The following is a 25,369-nucleotide window of genomic DNA, read 5'->3' on the forward strand; positions in this document are numbered from 1 at the left end:
GAGCTGTTTACAGAAAAAGACAGACACAAACACAAATTAAGTCACAGGAAGCTATAGCAACATTCTGCTTGGATCATTAAAATAATGTGGTCTGACAGAGGGATCCCCAGATTAGAAGCCATTGTGGCTCTGCCATTTTTCTACTTTGTAGCTACTCATCTATTTTGGTAAGGTTTCCCCAGCTGCTTGGAAAGATGAGTGCTGCTCACTGCAACTTCCTGGTTTTGCAAACTTCCAGGTTTGTTGTGAGAACCAGTCTGTGCTCACTCAGTGCTTGGGGCAGGGGCTGGATAAGGGTGGTGGATATAATTATTTCAGGTTATCCCCAACCATTAGCTGACTAAGAAAACTAATGAATGTTCTTGTACTTCTACCTAATTCCTTCCCTTTTCCATTCTTCAGTAATATGCAAGTGACAAGAGTTTATTACTGCCCCATAGCACAAAACAGAATATAAATCTGTTAGAGAGCATCCAAAGGAGGGTAACAAAGATGGTGAAGGGCCTTGAGGGAAAGCTGTGTGAGGAGCAGCTGAGGTCACTGGGTCTGTTCAGCCTGGGGGAGACTGAGGGCAGAGCTCACCGCAGTTACAGCTTCCTTGTGAGGGGAACAGGAGGGGCAGGCCCTGATCTCTGCTCTGGGGTGACAGTGACAGGACCTGAGGGAGTGGCCTGAAGCTGTGTCAGGGGAGGTTTAGGTTGGGTATTGAGCAAAGGTTCTTCACCCAGAGGGTGGCTGGGCACTGGAACAGCTCCCCAGGGAAGTGGTCTCAGTACCAGCCTGACAGAGATCAAAAAGTGCTTGGACAATGTTCTCAGGCACATTGACAGTGCTCTCAGGCTTGTTATGTGATTCTTGGAGTTGTTCTGTGCAGGGTCAAGAGTCAGACTCAATGGTCTTGCAGGCCCTTTGCAACTCAGGATATTCTATGATTCTATGACAAAAAAAATATTTCATGCCCACAAAACCTTCATGCAACCACCACCAGCAGAAAAGTCCAAAAGAAAAATAGCAATTCCATCTCTGTAAAATGTTCACAAAAGAATGAGAAGGATTTGGGAGTTGCTACAAAAAAAAAAAAATTTAGGAAGATATCAAGTAACACTTCCTATCAACATCATGCACATTCTGGGCTGCGGAAAGGACTGGGTCAAAGAAACAAAAGTCCTGTGAGAAAAAAAAAAACGAACTAACATCAAACCAAAAAAACCCCACCTGAACTTATAAGCTGAAACGTTCAGAAAACTGACTTCCAAGGTGGCAAAGTTTATATTAAATAGATCATGCTACATCCTCATCTTCCATGTAAAATAGCATATTTTAAACATACACTTCTAACCCGTATATGTGCCTGCACAAGGGGAGGAGTAGTTATGTACAGAAAGAACAGTGTTAAGGAGGAAGAATTAGGGCATTTTTTTAAACAGGAGGGTTAGTTTATGTGAACTACAAGTGACCATGAAACTATGGTGTAAGTGTACCAAGCAGAGCCAAGCTGATCTAAGATGCGCTGCTGATGAAAGGGGTTATCCTGTCATCAGCTCCCAGCAACAGGCTGACGTGTCACCAGGCTTCCCATCAGCACCAGTGACCCTTTGACTCCACAAATTCAACTTCCTGAACTTATTCAGGAAGTAAACTATTAGAAAACTTACTCTACACCAGAGAGAGGCAACAAGCACCTAACATATCTCAGCCCCCTGAAACAGCCTGCTTTGGGATCAGACATGTTCCAGAACTAACAGACACAAAAGGGAATGGAGCCAGACAGTGTAACAGTTTATGCCCTCATTGCTCCTAGCAGCCTTTTGCAATCTGCTTCTAGAGATTACCAGCACACGAGTAGGACCCAAGGTCACCTTTGCAGCTCTGCATCCATTGCAGCAGCCTACAGCCCAGTAAGCCAGCAGACCTTCACCTCTGCGTGCATCACAGGTTAGGAAGCCAAACAATGTGCCTGAGCCTTTTTCCTGCTACCTCTGCTGAGCTGGCAGTGACCTCAAGCAAAGAAGCACAGGTTAAGCATCTCAGTTGCCACTAGTAGACCTGCCAGACCTCATATCTGACATCTAAAACATACCAAAATTCATTTGGATTTAAGCCAATATTAAAGTCTTTATAGAGGATTTAAAATCAGTTTGTCAACTCAAGTTTCATTTCCAAAGAGAAGTTAAGAACAGAACTATATTTAAACAAAGCTTAAACAATTTCTGTTCTGGCAAAAGAATTCAAAAATTCCAACATTGCTCAATATAACTGTGCAATTGTTTTCATGTTCTCTTTTCAATTTTGATATATATATAGCAAATTTCAACTTCCTTACCATTCCTCCCTTCAGCTCCATAAACAGCAAAAGAATTGTGAAACAAGAGAAACAAAAACCTCCTTTTTAGAAGTGCTTGGGAAGAAGTGTTTCTTGGCACAGCAGAAAGGCTAGTTGCTTTGATTCAAACACAAGTTGTTAAAACAAGATGTTGCAAAGTGCTAAGAGAGTAGTTCAACATAATTTTTAAGGAAATACAGACAACCGAATGAAGACAAACAAACAAAAAATTAGCCTTGCAGTCAAATCAGAAGGTAACACCTGCAACATCATCTTGTAAACAAGAACCAAGGCTTGTCATGGACAAGTACGAGGTCACCATCACCAAAGCAGCCAGCCACAGTGATGTTAGCTATACTCACAACACATCCACAGCCAAAGCCACCCAAGGCCATTCATGCTAAGAGACAGACAAGGGCATGCGCTCTAAGTGTAGCCAGAATTACACTTTAACAAACTGTTGGGAAAAAAAAGAAAGAAAAAAAACAAAAGAATAAAACAGGAACAAGGTGGATCAGTTATTAAACGACAACTAAAGCATTAAAAAAAAAAAAAAGAAAAATGAAGAAAGGAAATAAAAACCACATGGGGTAGAACAGTAAAACTTTCAGAGTGACCTTAAAAAACAATGGTAAAGGACAGTCTCAGCTGGCATAACCAAAAGATTGTCAAATAGCAGCTGACCATTCATGAAGATAATATTAAACTGCAAAAAGTAAAGAAATAAATTAAAATATTATCTGTCAGCACATTCATAAAGTATATAAGATTCACCATGCACACTTAAGTTGTTACTAAGGAGGAAAAAGTTAATATTTAAGCAGAAAGAAAGCATTTGTGACATTAAAAAGAAAAATAACACTCACACTTAAAAACCAGTAATCTTTTACTTCAGTCAAATCTTATACTTCATTGAAGAGATTCCCTTGAAATTTGGTAATTTGCTGGGAGATATTTACATATCAAGCCTTTCATCTACCCCAAAAGAAACCTCTTAAAGTTTATAAATAGCTTTCCCTATAAGGATGAACATTTTCTTCTGCTGTAATTGCATTCCTTTGAGCAATAAAAATGTTAAACTCCTCTTACCATTCCAGTCTTCTCCCTATTCTAGTCCTGATTTTTGTCCCTTCAATACTGCTGTCATAGATGGACAAGTCTCCACCATCTTTCATTAACTAAAGATACATAATATCACCACACACACTTCATTCATCCTAGTCAACTGACCAGCTTTGCGTCTTCTTGTTCTCCTATGAACATCCATTTACACATTTTAGTCACAACTCTCAAAGATCCTTTCAAAGCAGCAAGTCCAGGAAACAAAGACAAAAAATATAAATAATTGTGCTGCCTCAGGCAGCAAGCCATGCCCTCCAATATGGTCCCTTATTCATGGCACGCATCTTCTATTCAGGACTTTGTAGAACCTGTGGTTCATTCCCTAGGAGAACTTGGTGTGTAGAAGCAAGGTCTGCCTACTGCCACAAACAGTTTGGACTGTTTGGTTCCGCTGCTCCTCCATAGACCTATGTCCTTAAACAAGTAATTAAAACAGCCCAGAGGCTGATCTTTAACCACAAAGCACAGGGGCATGACACAGCTTCTGTCTGCAAAGCTAAAATCTTATCCCTTGATAAGTTGGGAAGATCTAAGTATTATTCCCAGTGCTTTTTGGGAACAGTGCATTTGCTTACTCCCAACACACATGAAATTAGGCATCAGTCTAAATGGATCAAAGAGCTCACTAAAAATTAAGCAGAACAGACAGGACTAAAGCTTGAGCCCACATTCTCTGTGCTTAGTTCAAAAAGCATGAGCATTGCATATAGCTCCAACAAAAGTCCAAAAATGGTCTGAAAGAAACACGCAATCTACAAGCACATTCCTACCCACAAAAAGTCTATGAAAGTTCCTGCAACATGCCAAATGATCCTGTTCTCTACCATCACAAGAGCTAAGCCAGAAATTGTACTGTTCTTTAAACATTGGAGACTGCAGGTCAGCCATTCTCTCTGATGTCTCAAAGCAATTCTCAAAATGACACCTCTAATCCCAAGACCTTCTTGCTTTCATAATCATCAGCTGAAGGCCACAAAACTACATTAAACACTTAAGATACATGAAAAAAGCAGCTTCCACGAGCAGTTGTCTCAGGAATCTGCACTGGTGAAAACTGAAGTCTGAAGAAACAGGAACATTGGGACACATCCACACAGGAGCAATTTGCTCTCAAGAATGAGACACGGAAGCCTGGCACAACAAAACCTGAGCATATTAGCCAAGGCAGTGCCTGTTTTGAGAACAGATGAGTTCAGTTTCCTGTTACATCAAACAGTAACTTTCATCAGTCCTACGTGTGCTCAAAAAAAAGCAAGAAGAAAAAATTTCTACTGACATCACACTTAGGGCTGGGCAGACAGTGGCGGATTAGGAAATACAATGAGTCACCGCAAATACAGAACACATCGTGAGCATTTTCAAACTGCCATGCAAAATTTCTTCTCACCAAAAAAAAAATCCAGACAATACTGTTTAAGCGAACTATACTAGAATAAGAATAATAGCGCCATAGTGCCTTCACACAACAGAAATAGTTGGGGGAAACAAAAACACTGTAAAAAGGAGAGTATAAAACACCAGACCATGCAGGAAGAAACAAAATCAGCACAACTCAGCAATCAAGAAGGAAACATTAGCTAAAATGAGCTTATGGGTGGACAAGGGAAAAGGAATATAAAACTGAAATTACAATATAACTGAAAGTAAGGCATGCAAAGAAAGGACAGTCGACAGAGCTATGTTCCAGAAAAGAATTCACTCTAGAGAAGCTGCCAAGGTATCTGTATATGCATGAAAGAAAACCAAAATATAAACACAAAAAAGACAGTATAAGTAAAGGAAAGAGTTATCATAAACTCAAGTGCTATGTGTTGGTGAAAAAAATAATTACTGGAATACTAAGACACTTTCTTTTTTTAAGACTAAATCAGACCTTTAGAAGAAAGGGAAGGAGCTTTACCCAGTTTGGAAGCAAATAAAATAAGACACTATGGAAGAAATACAATGGAGATATAAAAACTAGGCAGTGAGGAAAACTACAAAAGAATAAAAGGGACGCACATTTAGCCACCATAATTCAGGCTAAACATCTTATTCTGTGAACCACAATGTTGCAAAAATGCTACTAAAATATACATGACAATGAAAGTGGCTTCTTTCCTACCAGTGTGGAAATTTCCCCACAGGGTGAAGCAAAGCAAGCAGTATTACTAAGGTAAGCAAGCATAGCAGCCCTTGTCAGCAGCTACATATACCTGCTATTTTGGGTATGTATGGGTCACAAGAGTTAGAGATGTGAGGTTTCTAATAACAAAGTTATTAGAACTTCAGATGCAAAAGTTTCCTTTTCCTTTTGATGCAAGTGGAAGGAGAGAGGAAGGAAGAATGTTGAAATTATTATCAGCTGAATAAACTTTGTTGAGAAAAATACAGTTCTGGTGCATGGGAGTTGGCTGATAATGCAGAAACAAGAAATCAGATCAATAAGTGCTAATGAAAACATTAAAAGTTTTCAGATGGAAGGTGGATTAACTGGTCTCAGACCCTGACAATCTTTTCCTTGGGTCCCAGCACCAAAGAAGGCGAGATCACTACTGCTGCTCCTACATTGAGGTTTTTTATTATTATTTTCATTAGATATCAATAACATTACTATGGATTTTCTAAAGGCATGAATAATATTCAAAATCCCTCTCTTTTAGTATTCTTGAGCCAGAACTACTTAAGCAAGTCTTCAAGTGATATACTGACCACAGCTGTAGTCCTTTTGAACCACAAGATTTGGCATCTGTTAATGATGTGACATTTTATTGTTAAAAATCTCACTCAGACTAAAACTTGCTATCAATGTGTTTTCCAAAAGAATATGAAATTTGTAAAACCAGTATTTTTTGTTCTTAATGCCACCTGTGACAGGATGCTTAGGAGCTGGAATTAAAAAAGCTTCCTGCGGCAACAAATCACCATGAAAAGGTATATTAAAAGAATTTTGAAACAAATGGGTTCTTTTTAAGTATGTAAATGATGTGTTTTTTTAACTAAATCATATTCTTGCCAAATTTTTTTTTAAGACATAATTATCATACTTGAATGTTGAAATAAAGCATTCTTAAAATGCACTAAGCTAAAGATTAATGCATGACTTTCCTTTAAAAATTAAAAACTTTTAAATCAAATTGTCCTTCTCTCCTGCAAAAACAAACACATCATGAGCATTGAGGAATGTTCATCTGTTAGCAAAGTCATGGTGGTGAGTCTGTTACCTGCCTTTTGAACGGCCTCATTTGAGTGTGCAACACATCATTACATTGTCTGGCATAGCAGGAGCCAAAGTCTTCAATAAACACCAGCCAGGCTGGTTCTTCCCACACTAATTATGACAGCTTGACAAGATGTGATGAAGAAACCACAGAAATATGACACTTTCTCACAAGCTTTTAAAAGGGGACAAAGATGGCAAGGGAAGCCCACCTGCCAGGGTGAAAATCCTGTGTCCTCACCTTGAAACAAATTAGGAAAAAAAAGAAATGCATCATTTAAGAGCGGAGCTCAAAGCTGAGACTTGATTCCACCCAGTTGCCAGGTTCAACTGCACCGACTTGTCACCTGCCCAAGCCAGGGGAGGCCGAGCTGCGGGAGCCGCCAGGAAGCAAAGGCGGCAGCGCTCCGGGAGCTGTCAATCAGCAGGTGGCACTCGGCAAACTCCATCCGAGCGAGCGGGGGAAGCCCTGCACCAGCGCCGGCGAGGACACACTGCCGAGCAGCCTGGAACTTCAGCAGAAACACCAACAAGAAATACTGAACTGCTTCAGCCATAACTGGCGCCCATGGGAAACGCAATGGCTTCATTTCTATAACATATAAAGCAACCCTTGTGTGCAATCTCTGAGATGCCTAGAAATGACAATTTTTGGGTGGTATAATTATTTTGGATGAACACTACTCTACACTACTGTAACAAAATCACTACTTTAAAAAATTATCCCTTACATTTACAGAATGCTTTGAGTGCAGCATTGTAGCTAATTATGTAGAAGAAAGTCAAACTCATGACTGAATTTTATCTTTTTTTCATTTAACAAAAGATAGCATAACCATTTCTGTGTTATCACAGCTGTTCTTCAAAGCTGGACAATATATTTGTTACAACAAATGAAACAGATAAACAAATAGTTTGGAAGAATATATGAATTGTTATTTCTGTGAAATTTACTAATGAAGATGGGACCAAAACACCCAAAGATTCAACTGTTTTTAGGACAGGAGTTAAAATCAATACAAGGTATAACAAAAACTGGAAACGCTGTTACATAAAAAAAAGTGTCAGACTTCCCATTCCTGCAAACCGTGTTTCTTCATTTAACAATTATACTTTTAAAAAAAAATTATATCAATGCACTTTACTACTTATTTGATAAAACCGTAAAATAAAAAGCAGATTTAGTTCAAGTACAGGTACTTGTAATTGAAACAGCCAGCAGAGGGAGTATAAAAACAATTTTAAAACCCTCAAACAGCCTTTTTTCTTTATATATATATATTTTTACTTATGATTTAGCTTTCTTTCAGAATACAATAATAGTGCCAACAGTGCAAACATTGTAATATTATAAAACAAACAAAAATCAAATGCTTAAGTATTAAACAGAATTACCTGAAAGTCAAATACTTTTTAAAGTGGCATTTAAAAAAATGAGCTGATACTAAACTCAATCTAAAATACAATTTTCAACACAAGCAAGGCTAACATCAATCAAAAAGCTGCATAAGCCATTTCCCAGTTCAAAATCCACTCACTCAAAGACTCTCATTCTTATCTTTCTAAGTCCATGATTCCATAATATTGAGAGAACATTGGTTATAATCTATGTGTATTAGAAAATGGCACAGAATCTTAAAACTGAACAGAAGTTACTGCTGTACTGATCTGTACGAAGAGCAAGACAGCCAGGTATATGCCCCAGATCATTAGTGCAAGTAAGGACTCACATGACTTTCAAAATCAAGTCACTAAGTCACATACATGTTGAATAAAAACACATCTTTACACTTCAGGTTTTCACCATGTCCAGCTGATGAGGTTGGCTTAAACATGAGCAAAAAAGAAAAGGACACAAATAGGGGGAATGAAGCTGCCAGCCTTGTGTTAGAATACTAAATAAGCTGCCATACTCCTCACACAAGTGGCAAAAAGAAGCCATCTCCCAACTCATCTAAACCATCCCACTGTGCATAATCACACCTTCCACAGCTCCTCTCACAGGAGGAGCCAGGTTACTGAGTTACCAGGGAAGGCATTACCTCCTCTCTCAAGGCTTGTGAGCGCTAGGGACTCCCAAACCATCAGGCACAGGCAGCAGGGCTGAGTCAAAGGGACAGAACATGAGAAATTCCAAATGCAAACTGCATGTTTTACAGACAACCATTTGTAAAAATACCTGACTTGGAAAAGCAAGCCTTTCTCCACTCTTAACTGCTTGTGCTTGCACGGTTTTCATTACCTTTCCATGCCATTCCTTGCTGTCTGCCCTACGTATTTTTCTGTTATCCCATTAAGTAGAGAGGCAGTGCTTTAGACCAGGATACATGGTGTTCCTATACATTAATGAAAAATGTGAAACACCAGTTGTGATGGGAGCTGTGGAGTGACATCACTTATCATAACTATATCCCACTTTAGTGATAATTTTGCTTTCAAGTAACCTAGAGTCAGAATCCATGGGGTGAAAACTTGACAATTTCATTTCTTACATATTCTAAATTTTAAGCATGATTTAATTGGAAAACCAAATTCTGTCCACCTTCACACAAGGGATTCATTGCTGAAGATCAGAATTTAACTTAGAACACCATGACTGCAAAAAAAATGAATACAGAGACCAGGAAAAACAAGAGTCAAGACAAGATTAATTTTTCCATTAGATCAAGTAACAGGAATACTTTTGACATTATTTAAATTTTAATTGCTATTTTCTTCCTGAACAACATATCTTACATGTATTCTTTCTTAGAGGGCTGCTTAATCAGAAAGCCTTAGCATGTGGCATGTGAAGGTATGGAGTAAAACAGCCAGAGAAAAGGTAACTGTATACAATAAAAATATACTGATAATTCTCTGACAAGCAGAAAGCCCACATAGTGTAAAGAACTCATACCTGCCAGTAGACTCATGGACTCATGGGACACAGATGACATATGCTGCACCTGCACCATGACAGAAGACCTGGAATGTGGAAGGAAGATGGGATGCCCCCCTAAAGGCAAGACATTTCCCAGAAACCTGAAATACTGGAATACCGGGCAACTTGCAGTATTTCAAATATGACAGAACTCCACTGGAGTATTGATCCAGGATGTTCAATACTCAAAGTTTCTTAAAACACTGTTATGTGCCAAGACTTTAAACAGTTAAGAAAAAAACAACATACATCACACAAAGTTCATATAAGCTTCTGCAGTCCAGTGTTTCATTAGAAATTTTTATAAGAGAAATAGCCAGATATGGCACAAGGGGAGTATTGCAGAACCTTAAAATTTTAATAAGAATAATCTTTTAACAAAATCCTGACTGAAGAGCATGCAAGTCAAAAGAGCTGAGATGAAAGAAGGAATACATCTCTAGCAATTTCACTGTTTTCCACTCTTGAGGATTTTGTTATGCCACTTTAAAATATTCTCTCCAGGAGGACTCATCTCAGTTCTCTTCCCTACAGAACCCCTCAGGTTCCCTTCAAAAATATTTAGGCTCTTGTTTTTTGGTCTTAAAAGTCAAAGAGCATATATATGCACATGGATATGATTTAGAACCTAAAATACAATTCAGGAAACAAAAGCTATGAGACACAGCACATTATCTTCATTATTTTACATGATCTCATCCTCTTCAAAACAATGATAGCCTTCCGGCTGCACTGTAACAGGACTGTGCACAGCACTCCAAACAGTTGGACAAGTGCTCTTTGCAGGAGCTGCACTGGAACTGAACACTATCTTGTTTGACTTCCCTCCCCTCCTTTTTTCAGCCTGGTTTCCTAAGGAAATCAGATTTATGCAATCACTCAGGGAGAGAGGGCAGGGTACACGTATGTACATATGCACTGCATGTCAATGTCTGTCCGTCAGTCTATCTGGCCTCACTAATACCTGTTGAGCCCACTGGTCAGTATCAATCACATTCAAAAGAAGAGCAGAGAATACCAGACTTTTAAGTTCTTGGAAGTTTCATGAGCACGGGCCGCGGAGTATGGAAAAGTGTTTCCACAGAGAGAGACTGCATGTCTTCTTAGACGTCAGTAAACTCACAGGGGAAAGAACAGTTCTGCTCCTTTCCTGCCTGCCGGAAAATCTTCAGTCAGAGGTCACAGTCAGTGAAAGACGACCAAATTTCTTGTGTTCAAGAGTTCATAAAGTAGCTTAAGTTGAATTCACTACTGCTTTTAAAGCTGTTCTGAACAAAGCTGATGTTTTCCACATCATATTTTTCCTGGTCTAGCATAGGAGTGAATTGCCCCACATGATACACATTCCCTCATTCAGTTCCTTGCTCTCACGACCACTTATTTTAAAACATCAGCATTGTACCACACGCATGGTGGCATTCTACCCTTATCAAGCACAAAGAAAACTAAACCTGGAAGGGTTTAGGATTCCCTTCAGGTCTCAAGACTAAACAAGTATGTGGCTCTGTGCCATAATCAACTATTGAATAAAGTTGAAAAAAGGCAGTGCAGCAAATACAATAATCATCTTTATTCACCACTACTCTGGAACACAAATACTACCACACTTGCAGGCTCTTGTGCTTGAGACAGCTGTAAGTAATAAAACAGACAATGAGGTTGCAGTGGACCTCTCTGTAGTTCTTCTCACATCTCCCCAATGAACCATATACGGTTCACCTGTATCCAAAAAGCCACCTATAACAAAGTATACTAACAGACTGAAATTCAATCTAGGGACACCTTAAGGCAGAGATCCACAAACTACGGAGCTGTCACAAGAAGAAAATATAGCCACAGCTGACAGAAGTCATCCTAAGCATCAAAATACTAAGCAAGCTAAAAAAAAAAAGTTCCCTATAAAATATAAATATATATAATACATGTATTTCAGCCCTGACACATGCACTGCATCTAAATTCTTCAGTCCCGTGAGCACACCGAAGCCCGGCACACATTACACATTTCCCGGCGGGGCGCTGGAACTGAGGGCTGGCGGGGGACAGGGGCCGGCGGACCCGGCAGGTTTCGGCCCGAAGCCCCGGCCGCTCCAGCCACGCCAGCCCGGGGCGCGGCGTGCCGGGGAAGCGCCCGGCGGCGGAGGGCGAGACCCCCGAGGGGCAGCGGGGCCGCCCGTCCCTGCCTGCCCACGGGGAGCTCCTGCCGTGCGCAGCCTCTCCCAGCCTGCCGCAGGGCTGGGGCCGCTCCCCACGCCGAGCCCCGCACCGAGAGCAGGCCGAGCTCCGGCCCCGGTGCCGCCCGCCCGCACGGGGCCACCGCGCCCGGCCCCCGCCCTCGGGCTCGGTGGAGCCGGCGAGGCTTCGGGAACGGCTGGCTGCGGGGAGCCCTTTGTGGAGCGCCTCAATCGCCCCGCTTTATTCCGCCCTCTCCGGCAGCCGGTCACTATCCCCGCTCCAGCGCCAGCCCCTCGTAGCAAGGAGCACATGTTTCCTCCCGGGCTCCTGGCCCGCCTTACAACGAGCCACGGCCAGGGGAAGGCGGCACCCGGTACCAAAGCCGAATCAGAAATATGGAATGTGAACGCGCGTGGCAGATCTGATGGGGGATGCAGAAAGAAGAGATCCATTTCACCCTTTTCGGTCCTCCGCTGCCGCTTTTCTGTCAATTGCCGATACCATAATGCTTCCTTTCTGCCTGTTCGAGTAAGTAGGGGGGGACAGTCTCCATTCCTCTACGTGTCATTCCTGAGCAAATTAAGCATGTACCAGGAAAAGGCTGACATACATACACGTAGAGTTGTCTGACACCGGAACGATGCCGAAATCCTCGAGGCGTTACCAGCCAGCTCCCACAAAGAGCACTCAATTACATCCAGCATCCCCTTTGTCCGTGCATCCTCAATACACACCCGGCCGCTCCTCCATGCGTCCACGCACGCCCCACGTATACGGTCCCTTTGTATCCTCGCCTCCCCCCCGCTCACAAAGAAATGCCCTTTGCACAAGGCATGCACCCAGCCTCGGACACAGCCCTTCGCCTTTACCCGAGACACGCGCGACCCGCCGCCGGGCACAGCGCTCCGGTACCTACTTGTATTCAAGAAACAGTCCGTAAACCTCCTAAAGCAGCTTGCAGAATTAGATCCATCTTCCATGTCTGGCCCTAGGAGCAGGGGAGACGAGAAGGAGAAGAAGGCGCCTCTCTGCCGCTGCTGCCGCCTAGGAGTCCTGCTCCCGCCGGGGCCGTCGCCTCCTCGGATCCCGTCGCCGCGGGCTGCTGCTGCTGCAGCACCGAGGGAATTGCAGGACCACGGGCGAGAGGCGGCTGGGGAGAGGAGGAGCCGGGAGTGGTGCTGCCGGGGGCCGCCGGCTGCGGAACGGAGCAGCAAGCCCTGGATGGAGGAAGAACAGAAGAGTCTCCTCCTGCCGCTGCCGCCTGGATGGGCGATCAAGTGAGCTGCTGCTGCTGCTCCGCCAACATCTCTTCCTCCTCCTCCTCCTCCTCCACCTCCACCTCCTCCTCCTGCCGCTCTCGCTGCCTCTCCTCCTCCTTCCCTCCCTTGGAGACTTGTGAGGTTAAAGGAAAATGAGGAGGGGAAACGAGGAGGCGGCGGCAAGAAATAAAAAGAAGATGGAGAAGCGTAGGAGAAGGAGGGGATTGGAACGAGGAAAGGAGCCGCTGCCGCTCTAGAGACGATGCTGGCGGAGACGGCGGAGGAGGCTGTGCCTGTAGCGCGGCTCCTGCTGCTGGTGGTGGTTGTTAGGAGGAGAGAGAGGGAGCTGCAGGCAGCCGAGTCGCCACCAGGAGCGGGGGGAGGAGGAGGAGACCCGCCGCTGCCTCCACCTCCACCGCTCTGGCCATGGGAGTGGAGCGGGCGGCTGCCGGAGCCGGGCTTTTCCCCGGGCGCTGCAGCTAGGGGGGCCGAGGGGCGGGATAAGATCCGCTTCTCCGGGTTGGACATGCTTCCGCTCTTCCCTCCCTTTCGCGGTAGTTTAAGGCAGGACGTCTAGCAGAGATACGGGAGTAAAGCGAAAGGAGAAGCCGAAAAAGGACGGAGCCAAACAAGGGGCAACGGCGGATCCGTCCTGCGTTCCCTCCGGCAACTCGCGGGCAGTATTTCCTCCGCACCCCGGCTCCCCGCCCTCATAAAATCCTCACATTTCCGTTCCCCCTTTAGGCCAGAGGGGACAGGGTGCTACTGACCGCCAAGCGGTTTCAATCCCCTTTAAAGTCCGCTTTTCCCCATGCTCCCACCTCGCATTCAAAGCAAGAAAACGGCAACAATCTGTATTTTCTTCGAGCGAGGCAAATATTGCCCCGTATGTGCGCGCTCGGCTGCAAAGAGGCAGATACAGTCACTGCAGTGCCGCTTCCACACCAGCGCCGGCCGCCAGAAAACGCCCACTGGCGGAGCCAGCGCTTCCCAGGCTCCCTCCCTCCCTTCCTCTCACTGCTCGGCGCGCACACGCGAGCTACAGCACAGCGGCTACCTAAAGGGAAAGCGGGGAGAAACACGAGGAAAAGATCCTCCCTATGCGGTGTCATTATTTTAAACACACAATTCCAGCTGCTGAGATCAAAAGGCGGACGCCCTGCTAATCCTGGGCCGGAGACACCCAAGAGCTGCCCCTCCGTTTCTGTGGGGCATCCAACACCATTTCCACGCGAAGATGCGCAGACCCACCCCGACGCTCAGCATCACACGTGTTTGCTTTGGCTGCCCCCTGCCTTTCCCACCACTTGGCACACTGACAGCCACCCACCCCTCAACCCCAGCCCTCCGGCTCCCCGGAGGCTGCCTCAGATCCTGCTCCCAGGGGCAGTGCGGTCCCGGGGCTGACACCGGCCTTGCTCCGCCAGCACTGGCACTGTCGCTGGCCAGTGGAGCCTGTCGCGCTGGCCAGCCGCCAGCTCGACCCGGCGCTGGGGTCCCTGGGCACCCGGGGTCCCTCCCCGCCGCCTCCCCCCGCCATCCTGGCCGCAGCCCGCCCGTCCCGGTGCCTCGGCGGTCCGCGCTGCGGCGGCCCTCAGCGGGGCAGCCGCCGGCCGAACGCCCAGCCAAGGGAAGCCCAAAGGCGGGCTGGGATTGGAGCGGGGCCGATGACCGCGCTCAAAGCCCCCGCCGCCTGTATTTCGTTTTCGCCCCAAATTCTCTCTGCCCTGCCCGTCAGCTGCCGAGAGGCGGGAGGACAGGGCCGAGCCCACCGGGATTCATCTCCAGCAACAGGAAAGGGTGGCCAGCATCGCCAGTTTGCTGTGGAGCTCCCCTCAGCCCTGCCGAGCGCTCCCGTCGGGCCGGGCCGAGCGGGACCGCGGCCGCCGTAGAGCCGATGCCCCGCGCCGCCCGTCGGCACGACCGGAGCCCCCGGGCTTGGGGCTCCCCGCCGCCGAGCTGCCCTGCCGGGACAGCCGTGCGCCCAGCCCTGTCAGCGCCGGGAACCGGCCAGCACCGTTCATCACCCGGGCAGGCGGTGCAGCCCGTGCTGGGCGCCCCTGCCCTCACCCGAACGGCGGCGCGCACCGGGCGGGGGCTGCGGTGCCCGGCGTCGCCTCCCCTCGCCCGGCGGCCATCGGGGCGTGCCCGGCCCGCTGCGGGGGCTCAGGCGGGCTGCCCGAGCGCCAGGCAGGCGGGAGCTCCCTCGGGGCACCGCAGTGCCGACCGCCAGCGCGGGGACACCTCCGGGGCCCGCCTGCGAGGGACGGGAGCCCGGCGCAGTGCCACCCGCCGCGGCACGACAGCGCGCCCGGCGCTCCTGCCCCGCAGCCACCTGGACGGGGCGCAGGGAACCGCTGTCCCCAGGTGCACGACGCTTCCCCTCGGCGCTCCCCGCCGCCAGCGGGAGGAGAAGGGGGCGCCGCGCCGCTGCCCACCCATGCGGGGCCGCCGCCGCGCCGCGGGCAGCAGATTTGGTTGAGGCGCGGCGGGGTCCCCGCGCAGGCAGGGCGGGCGCTGCCCGCGGCGGGGATGGAGCGGGCACCGCCGCCACCGTTGCGGATAGTGGTGGAAAAGGTGTTTGTGGTGCCGCTGCCAGCAGGGCACCCGAAAAGCGGGAGATTCTGTTTTGCTCCTCTACCTTCCCGGGGATCAGACCTCCACGCCGTCCGCCGCCACTCCGGGTGCTGCATCACCGGGTCCAGGTGTCGGTGGGAATCCTCATCCAACTATCGCAGTCTTCCTATTTCCGTTCAAAATTAGGCTCGCTCTTTCGAATTTCGACTCCTGCTTCGAAAACAGTGTAAACCTACGCTTTTGGGTGTTATTTTAAATCGTTCAAGTGTTTTATATTTATCATTTCAGGACTTCTTTTAATGCTAGAAAACACACCAACTCCTGTTACAGCTAGAGTCTTTATGTATCAATCTGTAACGCTGAAAAAGATATTCTTCTGAAAATAGCAACGCTCTCAAATTAAAGTGCCTCTCCCGCCAGCTAAATGTTCAGTAACAGTGAGAAACAATCCACAGAGTTTGAAAAAGGTTTAGAATGCAAAAACAGATTAGAGAATCTAATTAAACAAACAAAAACCCCACAAAACAAACCGAGAAAACTCAAGTTTTACTGAACTGTTTCTGTCTGCATGGTTTTTAAAACCTGTTGCCTAAAAATCCTGAACTAAAATGCAGAAAACTGAATCTGTTTTGTGATACACTTTCTCTTAGGACATTTGCCTTTACCAAAATAGTTTAATAAGTTCTATTTCATAAGCCTATTTGTGTGAGATTCTTTTATTTCCTTAAGTCCAACCACTACATAGAGAGCTTTTCCCTGAAAACTGCTGCACAAGGACCAGAGATTCAGTGAATATTTAAATTCTCCGAGAGAATGTTTTGTTAATGGAAACAAAATTTCAGTGAATGGTGTTTTGTTATTGCAGCCTGTTTGTTTAGCAATTAACCATTTCTTATTAGAAAACCTCTTATACTAAAATGTTTAAATTGAAAGAGCTAATCAGATTGAAACGACTGACAAAAAGCAAGAGCCAGTCACCCAAAAAAATTTAAGTAGGTCCTTTAGACAGATTAGTAACAATTTTTTGTGTCAATTAAAAAAGTAAATTACTGATACTGTACATCGTCAATTTATAATTGTAGAAATCTTGTTTAACTATGCTAATCTATGCTAAATTCCTCAATTGCTGCTCATCCAAACTGCAGTTGTTCAAATATCACTGTCTCAGAGTGGATATCTGTGTATCCACACGAGGCATATCAATTGCGCATGTATAAATACGTATCTGTGTGTTCATCAAACAGGCAAAATACATTTTGATTTGGAAAAATAATCAGATATTCTAGAAAAGCAGTTTTCAGGTTAAGAGTTGTTTACAAACTATTCATCTGATTACTATTCATTAGCCATTGGCAATTCATACCTGATTGATCACCTGCTTCTTGGCTGGGCAAGCAAAAGCAATCACAGAGAAAAGTTAGATAACAGTGAAAATTATTTTTCAAACTCTCTACATTTATATTTGTAAATTATACAGACTTGCAGACATGGCCATCTCAATACCTGGGGATAAATTAGCGGTGAATCACATTTGCTCGTCAATGTCAGTCTGGGTTTTCGTGGTTCAGTCAGCATCAACATTTCCACTGCCACGGAGCAGTGATGTCACTGATCCCACTGTGGCACTAACCATATACTCACGTCATTTACAGAGAAGTCTCACCCACTCCAATAGGAAACATGAGATTCGCTACGTCAGCCCCCCACACATCCTCTACCCCTGAAGAAAAAAGGATTTTAAAAATGCAGAAACACAACAAAATGCAAGTTAAAATACTTTGGTGCATTCCCTTGTGCCAGGTGAAAGGGTTCAGGTATAAATGCCCTGTGTCAGTGCAACCATGAGCAAAGGATTTTAGTTGTATTTACAAGGATAAATGTGATTTCATGGGAATTCAGAAGTCACAGCACACTAAAGCCATCAGGAGGTCACTGAAGCCATCAGGTGCATTGTACTTACAAGCATAGGCCTGGTTTGAAAGCAGCAAATAAGTCTGTTTGGCAATAATTTGGCAATATTAGTCAACATACTTGAAGAAAAAACATTGTGGGGAAAAAACAAAGTTATAACAAAGATTTTTTTTTTTGGTATTAAATACAGCTTAAACAAAAAACCCCCTGTTCTTTCCCAGTTCTGTTGGCTCCATTTTAAGAATGACAGTGACTCATCTTTTATCTGGTCCCACTCTTTTGTCTGGTAAATCCTCTTATCTCATCTTTATATCCTGAGTCCATTCTACCATGTATGACCAATTCCTTAGGAGAAAAAAAAAAAAAAAAAAAAAAGAAGAAATAGGACAGAATATGGGGAAAGGGAGTTTATAAAAATGTAGGATGACAACAGTAGAGGAGCTGATGGAACCAAACACCTTAATGTGGGTGAGACAGAAGCAGCCACAATGAAATAGAGAGAAGGCAACCTGCTGGAAATGTGAGGCAGGGGCAACAAAAGGATAAATGCAGCTAAAACCCAAGCTCTGAGGCTGAGTAAATACAAGTAAAAATATTTATACAAAAGTCCTGAGCAAGTTGATAAAAATAATTCTTTTGGGTTTGGTTTGGTTTTTCTTTTTCCTCCAGGGATTTTCCTGTAAATGATCTTACAGAACATAGTAATTGCCACCCAGATACTGAATTGCTATCACGAATTAGAAACCTCCAGAAAAGACATTGTTTCCTAAAATCTTAAGAGTAATTTATAGAATCTCTTACTTCATAAGAGTTTGTTCTTACAAAGGACAATTCTCAAACACCACACTCATGCAAGGAGTAAGTTTGTTTAAAGGGTATGTATCAGCCATTTTCTTTGATTCCCACAAACACTCATCCAAGCAACCTCTTCCACCTGGATATTAACTGCAAGTGTTGGCAACAGGCAAACATGTGCTAGCAGCCATCTTGAAAATATTCTGGGGAACTACCTAGTCCAGGTGCAGAAGAAATGCTGTGAGATAGAAAATGAATGACAATTTTTTCAGAAAATAAAAAACCCCTATTTTTTAAGAAGTCCAGGCCAGTTCAGAGATAACTGATATCTGTAAAAATAAAAATAAAAAAAAGTAGATAAGCATCTAGTTTACTTTCAGTATTTTGTTCAGCTCTGCTATGCCATTTCACTTTCTGCTCAGCTTTCAACACAGCTGAAAGGTTCTGTGGCTGGAACTATATATGATAAAAGTTTGTCTAGAAGTGCTATGCTGTGTGATGCATGATAGTGGGTACATTAATAAAGCTGTGAAGACCATTTCCTGACATTTTTTTTACTTCCTCCTAGAAACACACAAAAGAGAAGTTTTCAGCATTATTTTCCAGGGCAAAACTACAATTCTTTATGGAAAGGAGATACTTCATGTGCAAAACTAGGACATTTTTAATCACAAAACTTTCTGGTAGACACATTACTAAATATTACATTGAAATTTAAAAAAAGATTCATTTTAAAATGGAAAAAAAGCTAGTGTCAATATACAGAGGGAAACATTTACAATAATTGTACTCAGATTTGTTTTCTATAAAAGACTGTGAAAGAAGCCAAACAAAGCCTTATGAAGCCATCTAGCATTTTGTGCTTTCCCATGCAGAACAAAAACCAGATATTTATTGGTTTTATTTAGAGGATTTTCAGAGAGTGAAATGGCTGCTTGCAGTCAAGTTACTGTTATTAAAGTAGGGGACACTTCTCCAGAAAAACTGCCCTTTAAAGAAGTTAAAACTCTACTAGCAGCTTTCTTTATGGAGATGCTTTATTATAAACCCAAACCAGCAGAAACACTGCAAGCTTTTTGATACAAAAACCATCTTTTGAATCCTGTTCAGCAGAACAGGATCATGGCCTGGGACCAGGGCCTCTGAAGCAATAATGAAACACAAACAGCAAAGGATGTAATAGTTAGCAGGGTAGGCAACAGCATTGATGTTACCTAGTACTGTTGGAAGAGCCATTTTTATTGCAAGAAAAATAAACAGTGTTATCAGGATTTTTGTAGTTCTATCTTTCTGTTTTCATAATGAAATCTAGAGTTAATTTATGATAGAAATTTGTTACAATTTGCTATCCATTAAAGACAAATAAGTTACTTCTATCCTGTACTCAACTGGAACATTAAAAAATTGTATTCTTTACATGAACTAAAGAATAGATTTAACAAAAATCCAAAAGGAAAGGTTAATGCTGACTTATATTGTACTCATTCACCATGAGTTGTGTGGCATCTTGCTAGCACATAGCACAGAGTATACATTGCTATTGTCACAACAGGGATGCCAGCTTTCCCCTGTAACTCTCTCTTGCAACCCCTTTCTTCATTTTCAAACCAGTAAAAAGAAGCAGACTTTTCCCCAACATGGTTTGAACAGTTCATGAAAAGTCCTATTGGCAAAATCTTTGATGCAATTAGCAATCTCAGCTCTGAGTTTAAGTGTGTAATTTTGTTCTAGCCTAAACCTACAGCTGGTTCCTCTTTGATATTAACAGCAGGTATAAAAAAAAATAAAAACCAAACAAAACAGAGACTGAGTCCAATCTTTAGAATTACCTACAAACAAAACAATTTCATGTTGAATGCAAGCACCTTGTTGTGATCTCTAATCATTGCTCGAGGGAAATAAGTGCTTTTTTAGAATGCTTCACTCTTTTCATTTGAATTCCTCCTCCTTCCTTCAGTTGCACTGACGACCAAGCTACCCTCTATGAAGAACAGGACTTGTACTCCTGCCCTTCTGTTAAAAAAAGTCAGACCTGAAAATGTGGTTGTTGAGAGTGAAATGCAGTCATTAGCTTTCAGGTTTAACACCTTGATGAGACAAAAAGTGCAAAGAATACATACCTCTAGCAACCACAGATTATTTAATGTGTTTTCTAGAAAGTCTGGGTTCGAAACCACGACCTGTTTCTATATAGAACCATACCTTTGCAGTCCTGAAAACTAAAAACCTTGACTTTGAAAATGAAAGCTCGAACTCTTCAAGTTTGTTCTACAAACATAGGTGTCCCAGATGCGGTCTCAGACTGCTGTAGCATGCATTCATTCAACAGAACTGAGCTGATAAAATTGAGAAATGTTTATTATCTAAGCAACTTTTTTCCATCCCAACCTAACCTTAGTGACCAAGAAATTCAAAACAACTTATTTCTTTACAGTAACATACAGGCACACACCATGAACATGCACCTGCTGTCTTTATATTCCATCCTAGGACACATATTCCACCATAGGACATATTGATATCTTTTTGTTGCCTGTTCTTCCCATTTCTCCCATATTTTTTTTCTCTTTTTCTTTCTCCCTGTCTTTGTCTTTTTCACATAGACAGTATTTCTCTAGCTGCACAATCAACTCAACAATATAACTTTTCTTTAGACAATATTTTAACACGAGCATGTGAAACCCACCACATAGAAGGCTGGGCTATTGCTGCCATCATCCCAGAACAAATACTCTCACATACACAACCCTAGACCATTGCAGACCAGCTTATTTGATTCAGTACAATTCTTCTCTAGAAATAAGAGAATTGTCATATACTTTTATTCATTGGCTTTTATAGCTTTGTTTACTTATTCCCCATTATCTCCTTTGCCATCATCCAGCAGCTCCTGTTATTCCCATAGTTTTCTCTCCCTCGTGCATGACCCATTCTTCTCTCCAATTTACTGTTTCTCCCCACGCTGCCCCCATCTACTTCTCTGCTGGCAGCATCTCTGTTCTCTCAGCTGCAACAAGCTCTTCACCTGATTTCCCTTTACTGCTTCCAAAGTCTTTCTCCAACAGAAGTACATCTTCCTGCTCTTCTGCTGTGCAGGTCCCACAAAAAGCTCTGGTCCTAAAAAGGGGAAGGAGACTCTTCCCAAGCCATGGGTCTAGATAAAAGTTAGCTGTTAAAGTAGAAGGGGAAGGACAGAGACTGCCTGTTCTCTACCAGAAGCCTGGGGGTTCCTATGGAGGAGGCTTTAGGATGGCAGAAATGAAGCAGCATTATCTTATCAGCTTGGCCACAGAGACAGGGAGTTTTTCATCTCTCCCGCTCGATATGGGTCCTCTGAATGAACAACTGGGAGACTTGACCACAGAGTTCAAGCAGAACAAACAGGACACATCCTACTCCTATGATAACACAAGACCAGCAATCCAGAAATAAAATATGCACAAATAATTTCTTGATGCGTTCTCCTTAGAAAGAAAATAAAATTGGATTCCATGGGTATAATTGGAGTCCTGTTCAGGCTAGGAATCTTTGTATTCCTGCTAGCCAAACAGGGCAGGGATTTTAAAATATATTGATTTCTTTTTAATTACTTAGAAAATAAATATAGAATTGTATACTGCTGTAATATTTAGAAAGAACAGACCTGAGGATCTGGTCAAAAAAAATTTGAAAAAAAGTTTATTTCAACTTCTCTTTTTTCCTTTTTTTTCTGTTAATGTCCTGCACCTTTAAGACAAAATCAGAAGGGAAAGCACAGAGTAATCCACTTGATTTCTACAGCATCCTCAGCTCAGCTCTCTCTTGCTGGATACAGTCTGCAGAGATGTGAATGCTGAACCTTGGGTATAACTATTTTCAAAGCAAAGCAACAATGTGGTTCCCATCAAAACCCCATAACTCAGAATCCATACACTGAGAAAGCTTCTGGCAAACTCCCATTTTTCCAGAGCAGAAAAAGTAAATAACACAGCAGTCCCAACACCCAAGTCAATCAGACCATCTCTACATCTGATATGGTTCATGCACACTCAGATATAATTATCTATCATTACCTTTTTTTTTTTCCTTCATTACAGATTGACATCCAGACAAAACAAGCCATTAATGCAGGAGCAACTCTGGGTTTATTTCTGGAGGAAGGATTCCTTTGTGAGACTGCAAACCTCCCATTTACCTCAAGCTCTGCGTGAGGCTTTCACCTGTGGTTACTCTAACCTAAGTTAGCTGTAGTTTGACTGAATGGGCCTTCACTAAATAAAATCTGTTTAATTTTATTGGAAAAGCAAAACTTTTTGCCACCAATGGCTTTTCTTGGTTACCAGCACATGCTTGTCACAATACAAGCTCAAAATTGAATACCATTTTTCTCATTCAGAAAATGGTAGGAGTTAATATGTTGACTATTTCAGCCCCATGGAGCTCTAAAATAACAGGATAACATTAATGCAACTGTAAATTATCTATAGAGGAGGGCTTTAAATGAAGAGGAAAGGAAGCCACAGGAACCTTTACATGGAGTAGGGAAAAAAAGGGACAGGCAAATTTTTTTAAATATAACTTCCACTTTTTTGACATTTGGTTTTATAGTATTATTTTTCTCAGACCATTTTCTTTGGCTAATCAAGGCACAATATTTTAGTTCTTTCATATAACAGTTGTTCTGTTTCCTGGTGTCTCATCTCACAAGCCCTTCACTATGCCTCTTCCACTTGGAATTCACTTTTCCTCAGTGCAGGTGACTACAGTTGCAGGCAGCTCTGGCTAATGTTTTACAAACAGCTTGAACATTTGCTGGTTCTTTTGGAGACATTTTTCCTGATACATCATGATCATAGTACTGGGTGGGTGGGAGGAGTCACTGCTGCCCAAGTCATTTTGTGATGAACATAGCCATGAGGACTTTCTTTCCTTTTGGTTGTTTCCAGCTGATGACCTCAAAGACAGCATTCATATTCGTCCCTAGGTGAATGATATTGCACTTTGAACTGCTATGTTTCATTCTGCTTCCAGTCATACAGACTTCAGAGCTCTCTGAATCATACTGAAGTCTGCACCAGTTCCCCTCTGTGCAGAAAATGGACTCTCAAATTTTATAACCTATAAACTCTGCTAACACACCCTTACTTGCATGTAGGAAAGAAAATATAAAACCAGTTCAGTCTCCAAACAAGTTCTTGCTAAATTCAATTAGTAATCTTCCTTATGCCAACAGAGCATTTGTCTTCCCCTTAGCTATAAACATTTCATTCTCAGGTGGACCACAGCACCCAATATATTCCTGCAGACTTCACAGACACTCAAGACATTGTCTGAGAGCTCTGCAAAACAGGGAAGCATTATTCACTAATGCTGCCTTACAGAGGAAGAAACACAAAAGCTGCTTCTTTTCCCCCTGAAGTTATGCAGAAAGTTTTTAAAAAGTGTTATAAAAAGACCACTGAAAAAATGATGCAGACGTATTCTGGATCCCCCGCTCTGTTCCTCTGCCAGAAACATCACTGTCTGTTCTCGCCTCCATCACACACAGGAGGACAGAGTCCAGGCTGGGGCTGGCTCCAGGCAGAGGCAAAGGAAGCAGATCCCGAAAGCCGCAGACTGCCGGAGGGCACCTGGCTGCCTGCTCTGCCTTTCCAGGAAGGCAAGCAGACAAGCTCTTGCACCAGGGTAGCCACCCGAAGAGCACAGCTCCCGCCCTGCCTAAAAGGCCTCCTGCTGTCTCAGCCACCAAGATCATGATCACAATGCATGTCTTGTCTTTAGTGCCTGCTGTCCTGCTTTTTTAAGGAAAACAAACTTCTGCTGTCCTTTGTTTTCTCTCTTCCCGTGGCCATTTTTCTTTGCTATACGTGACACTGAATGGTTTTTAAAACAAACCCTCATATTCAACGGAAGTGTAATTTTTCAAAACCACCCTCATAACTGAGATCAAACCATCCCTCCTTTTCTATGAACTGCCAGACTTCTATGCAAGGCCACTCTACCAAGAATTAAGTTACAATGTACACAAATGACTTAATTTAATCTCAGAAGACATTTAGAAACTTCAAACAACAACAATTGACCTGTTATTTGACCAAAAACCCAAACCAAAACAAAAAACCCACCCAATCCCCACCAACCTATGTTTACTTTTTGCTCACAGTGAGATGCAGAAAAGCCCCCATCTCCCCAGTTAAAACTACCTTCTTGTAATTGAGAACTTGTTCTTTGTAATCAGATATCTGGCCTGGCCTGGGTGTAGAAGGAAGATTCCCACCTAGAGATTAGTGCATTGTTAATATTAACAGCTTTCATGAGATCACTGCATTACTCTGCCAAGTGAAAATATTTGATCCACATGAACTGTGCCGAAGACTGACACACAATTTGAGGTGCTTCTGAGGTTTTTCTTGGATTTTTTCAATAGCTGGGTTTCAGGCAGCAATACAAACATAACTGACACAGCAGCAGCAGTGGCATTGGCCTGTACTCCTTTTTGGGACACAAACAGCCCGACCCCAGCAGGATTTGTTACAGCTTCTACTTCTGCGTACACTCTGTGTCACATTCAGTTTTTCAAAAGACTTTCTGAAACCAATCTTGTTTGGAATAACAACAACGAAAAGTTAATTCACACTACTACTCTTCCATGAAAATCAGCATAGCTGTGTTTCAGCAAAGATACTTCTCTTTTAGAAAAGAGATATCAGTGTATACTACATTCCCAACTTTCTATAGCATTTTAAGGAAGTGCAAGAATAAATGTAGGAAGGAAGGAAAAATAACAAGAAATCTCATGTATGGAAGTACAAAAGAAAAAGGGAAAAAACAGCTGTGTTAATGGGATGTTAAAATTCAGAAGGAAGGGAAATTTAGTGAAAGGTAATGGAAAAGTAAGTGGAGTCATCTTGGAGCTCTGGGGAAGTTTTTTGCCATTTAGCTAGCAGTTATTTTAAATCTTACCACACCCATGCAGCAGTTTCAGGCAATCAGAAATTCAGACCCTTCAAGTTCTTGCTTCCCAAACCATAAAACAGCTTCCTTGTGAGAAGTCCAAGGCAAACAATGATAATTCACTCATTTACCTACATGAAAGATTGTGTCCTTGCT

At 43.3% G+C, this 25,369-nt stretch overlaps 1 protein-coding gene across 3 annotated transcripts in view; it reads right to left on the minus strand.

The window, feature by feature from the left end:
- The window catches only part of PDE10A (phosphodiesterase 10A), a 342,086-nt gene that overhangs the window by 151,995 nt on the left and 164,722 nt on the right, over positions 1-25,369 (minus strand). The window contains exon 1 of one of the 3 annotated variants that reach the window (XM_054279383.1): positions 12,655-13,613. The exons of the other annotated variants lie outside the window; for them this stretch is intronic. Coding sequence (XP_054135358.1) covers positions 12,655-13,525 — 871 coding nt within the window. The 5' untranslated portion in view covers positions 13,526-13,613. Of the gene's footprint in view, positions 1-12,654; positions 13,614-25,369 lie in introns of those variants that run through there. 3 annotated transcript variants of the gene reach the window in all.

The sequence above is a fragment of the Melozone crissalis genome, unplaced genomic scaffold, assembly GCF_028551555.1.
Source record: "Melozone crissalis strain CALT ecotype California unplaced genomic scaffold, PUWL_Pcris_2 ptg000027l_1, whole genome shotgun sequence".
NCBI classification, from domain to species: domain Eukaryota; kingdom Metazoa; phylum Chordata; class Aves; order Passeriformes; family Passerellidae; genus Melozone; species Melozone crissalis.